The sequence below is a fragment of the Mycena indigotica genome (assembly GCF_014461135.1).
Source record: "Mycena indigotica strain 171206Taipei chromosome Unknown Mind.scaff0017, whole genome shotgun sequence".
In the NCBI taxonomy this organism is placed as follows: domain Eukaryota; kingdom Fungi; phylum Basidiomycota; class Agaricomycetes; order Agaricales; family Mycenaceae; genus Mycena; species Mycena indigotica.
This window is the reverse complement of record NW_023503016.1, coordinates 249733-259916: the sequence shown is the minus strand read 5'-3', so window position 1 is coordinate 259916 and position 10184 is coordinate 249733. Positions and strand designations below refer to the sequence as shown.

Genomic DNA, 10184 nt, shown 5'->3' with positions numbered 1-10184 from the left:
CTATGAGATACAGAATATGTTGATGCAACATCAGGAGTGATTGCATCGATCTCTGAATCCACTGGCAGATAAGGGGATTCTATCCCCTCATCTGTCTGTGTTGGCTGGGCTTCAGGTTTGCACTCTGCAGGAGTAACTGTGTTCTGAGGCTGTGCGACATTAGCTTGTAGTAACTCGGCATCAGGTTCTATCGAGTCAATTGCTGTCCCAGCCTGAGGACGAGTTTGACCCTTCCCAATGATTCTTCGAAGCTTCTTCATGAGACGAGCGAGCATATTGTGAGTGGTTGGTGTCAATACTTCGTATTGTACGCATATATATAGGCCCGGAAACAAAGGCTGGAGCCTCCGACGCAACCAGACATGGCACAACAATAAAGACAAGGCCAACACAAGGTGACAATGATGGAGAATAGCAACACATCGTTGCTAGTGTGGGTCCGAAGTCGCTATGTCCAGAACAACAGATATGAACAAGGGATTTGATTTTTGAGGTACGAGATGAACGGCTGAATGTGACAGGAGTGACAATATGTGTGACTACCGTGACTTGGACCCAGTCGAAGACCAGTCGACTTGATTTTTCTCGATGTTTCTTCGCTCGGGCCAGATGCCGAAATACATCCAGATCAGCATATTGTCGCTTTCCAGAGAGGCCAGCGACCGAATGAGGGGGTCGCGCTTCACGCACTGGCTGAGCAGCTCAATCGAAATGTCTGTCTTACTGCCGAGTAATGTGGTGTTGCTACGAGAGGAGGCGTTGCCCGGGCCGTATTTGCGTCAACCGATGTCGGAGCAGTGCGAGGCGTTTGTGAAACGGGTTGGCATCCAATTTGTTTCAGGAATTCCTTGGTGGCTACCGGCATTGGCTTTTGATGTGTTGGGGAACAATGAGCACAAATGATTGTGGTCAGAGAATTCGAGGCTATCCCGGTTTTGGAACTGAGCTGCATGATCAGAAGTGTGCATATAATAGGACGACTCGGAATGGAGCGCATAGGGCATAAATGCATGAATAAGTACTGGATTGGCTCCCGGTAGTGCACCAATCTATCAGGCTATGAGCAAAATGATGGGCCCGGGGCAAAGATTGACGCCGTGTTTTCCTCCCCTTGTTGAGTTGTTCGTCTCCCGCGCATGCCTTATATAACAACTTTACACCATCCTTCACAATATTCATGCCTACTACCCACACTCCTTTAACTTGCACCATGCTCCAACTCACCCTCGTTTTCAATTTCTTCGTATTTTCGCCATTCGTGCTGGCGACACATCTCCTGCCCCGAGCCCAGCATACCGGCATTCGGATGACCAACTATTACGCGGGCCTGTATGTGCATGACATGCGCGCAACCTAACGGTGACCAAACCTCCAGAGGCGCGTGTGGGGAGTGGAACAACGACCAGCAATATGTGCGCGATCCTAGTGCTCCAGGTCCAAGTTGTAATTGCTGACCCTTTGGCAGATTGTCGCAATTTCGCACCTCAACTACAACAACGGACAGTACTGCGGCAAGGAGATCTCAATATCATACCAGGGTAAAACAGCAAACGCAAAGATTGTCGACGAGGTGTGGGAAACCCGCAAGAGGCGGCGGCAACTCTATGATGAACTTACTGATGTCCGCAGTGTATGGGCTGCCCTGAATGGGGTTTGGATTTATCACAGAGCTTATTCGGCCACTTTGTGGGCGGTGTGCAGAATGACCTTAATGTCGGGGTGATTAATGCTGACTGGTCTTTTGTTGACGATAACTCGGACGAGAACCAAAAAAGCACGGCGAAAGCCTCCTCGATTGCCACACACATGACCCCGAAACCATCCAGCAAAACGAGCTCTAAAACGAGCTCCAAAGCAAGTTCGACCTTCCACAGTTCCTCTAAGGCTGCGTCATCGAGCCATAAAGCACTTGCAATCCCGACTTCAAGCCACCCCAGTGCGAGTCCAGCAGTAGCCACTGCTGAGGCCGAGCAGCAGAATTTGAAGGATTTCAACGACGTGCTAGTTAATCTGCTCAGTCTAGTGGCTCAGGCGGGCAATGCGGTGTAATAGATGAATTTTGTGGTTTATTTGTCGGAATATGAAACCTCTATCAAACCTTCAGTTCTTCTGGCAGCCAGAACGACGTGTAGACACCAAGAGCAACGGTTCCCAGCAGCACGATATATACGAGCTGCGAGCCTTGTTCGAGAGAGAATGCGAAGAGGGCAGAGGCAAGAAACGGTGCGAGCCCGCGCAGAATTGTCGATACCATTTGAGCGATTGAGTTCGTAGATGACAATGCGGCGGGGCGAGGGGAGGAGGTGACAATATACATTTGGACCGTGACTGGAATATAATTAGGTGACGAGACTAGAATTAAAACCACTCGCCATACGACATTGAAATGCAGATATTGGCGATGCCTTGGACGACGATCAGCGTCCAAACCCACCCGTCAACTTGCCCTGCTTGTAGGGCAAAGTAGCTCATCAGCGGGTATGTGCCGATGCACAACGCGAAATTGGCGAACGCAAAGATGTAGGCGACGCGCGGGCCGAGGAAGTTGATGATACGCGCTGAGAGAACGAGTTGGAAGAACGTGTTGCAGAGCCCCCAAATGCCACGAACGACGCCGATTTGGTAGGGCGTAAAGCCAAGCCCTCCGAGAGGGATCGAGGTTGAAAACATTAATGGGAGGAGGACTGGGGCCCTTCAGCACGAAAACCAGAAAGATTGGGTCGTATACCTTGATATGCCGTTTGACAAAAGCAGAAGAACCCGTAGTTGAGAAGGGGGATTAATAACCGTGGAACCAAAAGTTCTCGAAGGGCAGGAATGCGCTCATCTTCCGCCTCAGAGGACGTCACGGTGGTGTCGCTGGAAGTACCATATCCCGTCTCTGGCGAGTCCGCCAGCAGACCTGTTTCCGGCGAGGGCATCAAGTTTGCATTCGAAATGGCACGACTGCGACGGGCCAGAATGATTGGTGAAGTCTGTTTCTCTCCTGATTGAAAATATGCGGGCAACATTAACAACGGCAAGACTTGCCTCGCGCAATCCGACCCAGCCCAGAACAAAGATGGAGAAACAAATCAGCGCCACGGCAGCACAGGGTAAGAAGTAACGATGAGTCTTGAGAAGCGGAAACAGGTCTCCAAGCGCGGGGAAGTGGGAAGCCGGATCAGATAGGACACCACCGAGAATTGGGCTACAAACATTTTGGCAAAGGAGTAGCGGAGAGTGGTAATACTCACCCGATGGTAGTTCCAGAACTCCATGCGACAGGAATAAATGACATCGCGTGTGCCAAATTACTTCTATCCGAGAACTACGAAACAAATCAGAGCCTGTAAGGGGAAAAGGAAGCCTCATTTACCTCTGCCATGACTGTTTTGACAACACCTTGAGAAAAAGGTTGGATTGGAAGCGTCGCGTTCATCGAAATCTCTTACCGATGTTGCCGTTGAACACACCCTGGGCACATCTCCAGAAAAGCAGTCCCCAGAATGTCCGCGAAAGCCCGAATCCAAACAGGGAAATAGACAGACCGAGAGGTCCAAGGAGCAGAATAGGGCGACGGCCTACCATATCTGATGCGACAGACCAGCCATACACGGAAAAGAATTCCGCGATGAAAAAGATGGACTCCTGGGATGAAATTCATCAGACCGTCGAGCAAGAGAGAGTCGACAGACCAATATCCCAGCCCAATACCCCGTTTTACGCTCATCTCCACCTGTAATACCAGTATCGCGGACAAACTGGGGTATGAATGGGAAGATGACCGTCCTGGAATGCGGAGTCAACAGAATCTCCGAGAAAAGTAGCTCAACGGACGCAGAAAGACCTTCAGCGGCCTGGATCAGAACTGCAATTGCCAGTTGTAGCTTTGGTAGTGGTGTGATTGGGTTAGCGACCATTGGAGTCTTCGTGAAGACGGTGGTGACAGGAAGGAACTTTCAACGAAGGTGCGTAAATAAGTAATTCCTCGAAGCATGAGTCATAATTCATTCGGTGCGAGAATCCGAGTCCGAAGATGCTCGCGCATATTCGTCGTAAGGATAGCACCTCATCCACCGTCGCGGTGAGATGAAGGCCTGTCGCCGGCACTGTGGCCGGGCACACAGCAATTAATCTTGAGCCTGAATTTGAAGGAGGGGAGAAGATTTGAGATCGCACAGTCACAGTCACATGAGTGTGACAGCGTCTTCAGATTCACCGCTCTTATCACTTCAAACACCAGGCTAAGAATTATCCTTTCCGGCACTATATATTGTAGTCTATACGCAGAACCTGTAGCTACATATATCGAACATTGGTGAGGAATCTCTTGTGGACGACGCGATGTGCAAGTAACCCATTGATGGGATCAGCATCAACTTTTCTTGTCCTTGTTCTTCGCCCTTCGCTATGGCCCTACAGACATCACCGCGGTTGTCAGGCGCTGTGGCCACACAAGAGACGTTTTTGTTGTCTCCGCCAGCGTTATTGTACTTTTCAAGCGAACGCCGTCGCTGCTTGCTTTGTTCTCCACCATGAAAAAGCTCGCATATCGATTGCTTTCTCCACACCTATCTCCCACTTCCCTTCATGACATCGACATACCTTCCGCCACTATTAGCAATTCCAGTCCGGGAAAGGACGATAAGTCGTCCGCGACGTCTGGGCTCAAAAGCCCCAGTCAAGCCGCAACCAATCCCAAGACTTGAGGAGAGCCATTTCATACCGTCATCTGCAGCAGTTGAAGTCGAGCGTGGTGGTGGTGGTGGTCTATGTCCGCGGGTGAAGCAACTGCTGGGTAAATTCCATCGAATCGCAAACGTCCCGGTGCAGGCCAACTTAATGTACCATCACCCTCCCGACATTCCACCAGTCCTCGTGCCGTTTCCTTATCCCGACCAGCAACCCGAAGCTCCGCGCCCACCGCCCACCAAGCTTATGCGGGAGGGCGTTCCGGAGGATGAATACTCACTTCTCGACCAGGTCGAAGATTGCACCATATGGGCCTTCCAAAAGAACAACATCCATCCCCCTCGAATCCTTGCCGTCAAATACTACCGCGACAAATCAACCCGCTTCGACGGTATAACTGCAGAGATACGCACGCTCTATAAAATCAAGGAGAAACCACACCCTAGGTTGCTGTCCTTCGTTGAAGATATCGATTTCGACTCTGTGCGAAGTCTCGGGCGACAGGTGGCCATAATCACGGTACAAATTTTATCGCCCACTCGTTCCCCGCTAATTGTTTTGTGCAGGAGTATCATCCGTGCTGTTTGGAGTGGTCTTCTGGCATTTTGCCTCCAGAAGCCTTGTGGGACTCACTATATGCGACTCTAGCCGCAGAAATCGTAAGTCGATAGGCCCTTCCTCCGACTGGTTACCTAATCAGCACCAGACGCAAGGGCTAATTCACCTCCACGATCTCAATATCGTGCATCGCGACTTGAAACCTGGCAACATTCTCATAGGTGAGTTATATTTCGCAATATCGAAAAAAAAAAAACTGTGGGCTTCAACGTGTGCACAGACAAGAATGGGCACTGCATCATCGCCGACTACAACACGACCTTTCATTCGAGTCCATCGACTACCGAATGCATTGATTCCCGCACCATACTTGTTGGGACACTTGGTTTCATTCCACCGGAACTATATCCAACCCCCGGCGTCCCAGAGCTGAAGTTTGATTATCGCTCTGACTACTGGTCCTTGGGCATGACACTTCTCGATCTCGTTGTGGATTTCAGCGACGAGTTATTGGAATCCTGGGTCTCGTTTCTTACGAATGAAGACCCATCTGCTGCCGCACAGACTCCAAGCTTGCGTGAGGCACAGTCAGACTGCTATGCTATCCTCCGCGACCCCTTCGCCATTTCCCGGATTCTAAAGGAGTTGGTTGCGATTCCTCAAGCCACGACTGATTTGATTCTGAAGGTTGGGCTTCCGTGGTCCCATGATGTTCCCTGTGCTCAATACTCTTATATATAGTTGTGCAAGGTCAACCCGGAAGAACGACTGCATGGACAACGCCTACTTAATTGGCTTAATGACATGGGGTTAGTCGGCTTGCGTCATCGTTTCGAACTGGACTAACTTCGAGCCTTAGAGCCGGAGGTGAATCGGGAACCGAACCGCGTGAGTTGTTCACGATATGTACCTTTGAGCTGGACACTCAAAATGTGCTTCAGCCTTTGTCATAGAACGTCATCCACGCCATTCGATTGCTTCTTGGAACAGACAATTCCAGCGGAACTCGACCTTAGAGCTGCCTTCACATAGTTCCTCTCCGTCGCCAACGGTTGAAAGTCGTCTCCCTGAACCACCTCAGCTGCAGGAGCTGAAAACCCCGGGCCGAACTTCGAGTCTAATAACCCCACCTCATACGCCACAAAATGTCCCATCCAGCAATCTTCCGAGTCCGCTTTCCGCCTTCTCTTTGTCCCGCACTCGCTCGACCTATCGCAAGCCGGCGCCCCAGTTCACGGAACGAGTGAATACTAACGAGGCGGGCCAGTTAACCCCTGGTACCAATTCACATCTGCTTGAGACTGTGGACGAGGAGTCAGAGCCGAAGACGGAGTCTACACGATACAGTGCTGAAGAGAAGGGGAAGCAAAGAGAGAACACAAGCGTTGTGGGATTGTCTCTCGTTGACGACGTCTCCGTCAAGTCAACCCTGAAATTGCTTGATTTCCCCAATCAAAAGCGACACGGGTCTTCGCGCACGAGTTCAAAGCAGTCTCGCTCTCGCCCTCGTTCCCTCCAAGTTCGCAACCCCGATCCGGAACCGCAGGACCTCGGTTTGTTGACCGGAAAACCGTTACCACCACCGCCCTCGCCAACACTGAGCTTCCCATCCTCCACCCGTCCCGCCTCAGCGCGCGACTCCATGATTGCCTATGCCGTCCCCCACTTGGTTGGCGACCTGATCTTCCATCTCAACGAAGACAACACATATTCTTCGCCACTGCTTATGACTGCAAACGCGAATGGCGGTAGCGATACGTACAACTCTGCTCTGAACGCCCATAAGTTGGTATTCGGTGGTGTTCAGGAAACGGCATTCGCTGCAACGAGAGCAAATGGAGCAAAAGCTCCTGGTTCACGCGCTGGGTTTAGTTACTTGATGAAGCCGCTTGCGCAGGTGCTTCCGTGTCCAAAGCCCCAGCGAATTTTCACTGCGCTGGCTGGCTGAAATGAAGTCTGACGTCTTAATGAATTAATTTTTTAATGTCTTGGTCACGAACTACAAATTGAATAAACTCGATTAAACTGGCTCCAGTTAAGAACCGCCATCCGGGCTCACCCTTGGTGGCGGAGCGGGATATGTCCGAATATACTAGATTTTATTAGTTTTGAGTGAGAACGAGCCTCCACAATCTCGGACACAAATTTTGTGCAAATTTTGATGTGTGACGAAAAATCGGGCCGTGGCCAACTATTTTAAAAACGTCTGTAAAGACCAGTCAGTAGCCTGAAGAAAGAGAAGCTCATGAACACATACCTCTCTATTGTAACCACCGCATAGTCGATGAGCGCAGCAAGCGAGTTCTGTTTTCCTGCTCGAAGGGTCCATCCAAGGGTGTGGTCTGTTGTCGTAGATAGCCCTGAAGCGGAGTAAAATGGCGCGTTGTACCGATAAGCGTCCGTTCCCTCATAGTAATGGAACCCGGCTTCTTTCCCGTCGAGCGTGAATGTGATGTTTGCTGGATTGAAAATGTCGATTCCGAAGAGGTATATAGCAGAGCCTGCAGGAAAGATGAGTTTCGCTCTACTAGACCTCCAAGAACTGGCCTCGGAACGTAATCGACCCTGCTGCATTCACCGCTCCGTCATGCCACGTCCCGTTGTATATGACTGGCGCCGTGGCTGGCGGCTGTGCAGAGCAGTACCCGCATGAATGACCGGGCGATACCGCGGCCCAGTTTGGATGCTCGGGCAAGGTGGGTGGCTCGTTCCAAGTAAAGTATGCGTGCGAGGTTAGTGTCGTCGATGGTAAGATTCGTTGAGGTGGTGCTAGCGAAGGAGAAGCTGCAGCCCACGACGATGGCCCATACCGCCAGATTCCAGCCCATGGGAGGCAGGATGGATTGGATTTGGTACTAGTATTTTCGGCGCGCTACTAGTAGTGGGAAAAAGTTTCAGCATGGCAGATGTCAAGATCGGCACGAAACTCACCATCAGACTGGACCAAAGCTTGACCACCAGAAACCGACGTGTTCAAGTATCTTGCAAGTATCCACCTCTGGGGAATCGACTTCTCAGTGTTGAACGTTGGCAACGCGAAATGTGACGTCACGGTCACTCACTCCTGAAGACCAACCAAAACTTTCCTCGACATGCATACCTTCCTCAACCCGTCAAATCTTGAAGGTCGGAGTCTTCCACTGTATGAGAAGGTGGGGTGCTTGCAGTTTTAAAATCATCCCTCATACTATTTCTGTTCAGAAACTTGCTTTAGCTGCTGTACATGGCTCGCTCGTTGACCTGGAATCGCTTGCGTCTCGACTTCTCCCGGGGAAAATGAGTGAGGAAAATATCCGCCTGACTGCGCCAGTATTTTTCCAAGCCATGGATACCGCCGAAATACCCTCGCTCCGAGCCCCTAGCTTGAACAATCTCAACCTGAAATCAGAACATGTTTCCCTCCTCATGCGGCGAGTGTCGGCAGGATTCCGGGGCTTTGGCATAATAATATGGGACATGAAAATCCCTTTCGAGGCATTCAAGCAATGTTGGGAGCGTATCTGGGCGTGGATAGAGCTCATCGACGAACTACATGAATCATTGCCGCTTGCAGGTGCTCGGACCCACCAAGCCATCGCGGACCCAATTACCAGCACCGACGATGCATACTTCACCTCATTGCATATCATGTCGGGAGTTTGGGATCGAATCAAGCGGGAGAACCGGTGGGACCTCCTCTCTGATGTCACTACCCCAGCCATTTTCAGCGTCGTTGGACGAGCATGGCGGAGAATGTTTTCTCTGCGAATCAAACCGGGTATTAACGCTGTGGCGCGGATTTTGGAGATGGATCAAGTGTCGAACACCACGAAACCGTCCAGAACAGTCGATTTGATTGAGGGTGTCGGAGGGAGTTGGGATGATCTATCTTCTCTGATTGCTGGGCATCTTGACTATGCTTCTCGAGGACGGGGCGCTGATAACCCCATTTCTGTGGACGACTGTCACAACGTTTACGCTATGATTCAACTGCTGCATCACTGTCCCAAGACACTGGACGTTCGCTGGGCCATGTACCACCGGCGAGTGATTCCAGCTCTCGTCCAAGCCTTCGCTGCGGTAGTCCACAGTCCCACAGCCACTGATTTTCACTTTCTACCTCACGCCGTCTTCCAAACCATCGCAAAGTTCTTGAATGTTGCGCAAGATGCTTCGCTCAAGCCCAAATGCCTTGTTCACGCTCTCCGGGCTGGCCTTCTCCAAACAATGCTGCATTATGCACGTCTATACAGTAATGACGCTGATCGACGTGCCGGACTGCTGCATTTCATACGGTGGGAGTTACAGCCAGCCACATTGTTCTATCTTGTGGTGGCAAATCTTTCGCAACCCATGACCATCGTCCTCCAACTCCAGCCGGATGCATACCTGTTGGATGCTGACCTAAAGGAAGCTTGGGTGTGTTTCGTCGATCTAGCGAAGCAAAGGCTTGATATCCTCCAAAATTTCCGTGACGGTATGCTTTCAGGTTTGCGCTCATGCGAAAACACCGCGGTACGTTGTCATATTTACTGCAATGCAGCACTCACCATACTACCAAGTGCTGTCGCATTATGGAGAAGGCTCGGTTCAAACGGTGTTCCGGTTGCAGTATAACACTATATTGCTCCAAGGCGTGCCAAAGAGTGGACTGGCGAACGGGACACCGCCAAAACTGCAAGTATATCGACAAGAGGCGTCTCGATGTCAATCGCAGAACTCGCAAGTAACTTTTGCAATACTGGGGGCCGTTAATCTGACCGATGGTGTAGAACAGGATCCCGCAGGGCTGACGGGGCGGAAGGATAATTTATTTCTTCACGCCGTGATCAACAGCCGCTACTACACGCTACGGGAGACAATCATCCTCAGCGCTTTGCGTCTGCTCTATATTGCCCGCGGCGAGCAGCCTACACTCACTCCCTGGCCGCCAATATGCCTTCTCTTCAACCTCGTCAAGGAGCCGGGCAAAG

The 10184-nt window shown here is 51.0% G+C and overlaps 4 protein-coding genes across 4 annotated transcripts; 2 read left to right on the top strand and 2 right to left on the bottom strand.

Annotated features, from left to right (window-relative positions):
- Positions 1 to 1177: 1177 nt before the first annotated feature.
- On the top strand, positions 1178 to 2049 carry MIND_01380300 (uncharacterized protein; the record flags this gene model as incomplete). Its single annotated transcript, XM_037370222.1, has 4 exons — positions 1178 to 1329; positions 1376 to 1412; positions 1466 to 1570; positions 1630 to 2049. 4 exons carry the CDS (start codon positions 1178 to 1180, stop codon positions 2047 to 2049), a joined length of 714 nt encoding a protein of 237 aa, XP_037213223.1.
- A 43-nt stretch (positions 2050 to 2092) lies between these two features.
- Positions 2093 to 3902, bottom strand: MIND_01380200 (uncharacterized protein; the record flags this gene model as incomplete). The annotated part of the gene is made up of 9 exons (XM_037370221.1): positions 2093 to 2328; positions 2373 to 2684; positions 2729 to 2975; positions 3031 to 3190; positions 3237 to 3310; positions 3359 to 3384; positions 3435 to 3630; positions 3678 to 3771; positions 3820 to 3902. 9 exons carry the CDS (start codon positions 3900 to 3902, stop codon positions 2093 to 2095), a joined length of 1428 nt encoding a protein of 475 aa, XP_037213222.1.
- A 670-nt stretch (positions 3903 to 4572) lies between these two features.
- On the top strand, positions 4573 to 7180 carry MIND_01380100 (Protein kinase C delta type; the record flags this gene model as incomplete). The annotated part of the gene is made up of 7 exons (XM_037370220.1): positions 4573 to 5193; positions 5241 to 5333; positions 5381 to 5453; positions 5513 to 5919; positions 5974 to 6041; positions 6092 to 6120; positions 6174 to 7180. The coding sequence occupies 7 exons, from the start codon at positions 4573 to 4575 to the stop codon at positions 7178 to 7180; spliced, it is 2298 nt and encodes a 765-aa protein (XP_037213221.1).
- Positions 7181 to 7428: 248 nt separating this feature from the next.
- Positions 7429 to 7806, bottom strand: MIND_01380000 (uncharacterized protein; the record flags this gene model as incomplete). Its single annotated transcript, XM_037370219.1, has 2 exons — positions 7429 to 7438; positions 7490 to 7806. 2 exons carry the CDS (start codon positions 7804 to 7806, stop codon positions 7429 to 7431), a joined length of 327 nt encoding a protein of 108 aa, XP_037213220.1.
- Positions 7807 to 10184: the final 2378 nt, after the last annotated feature.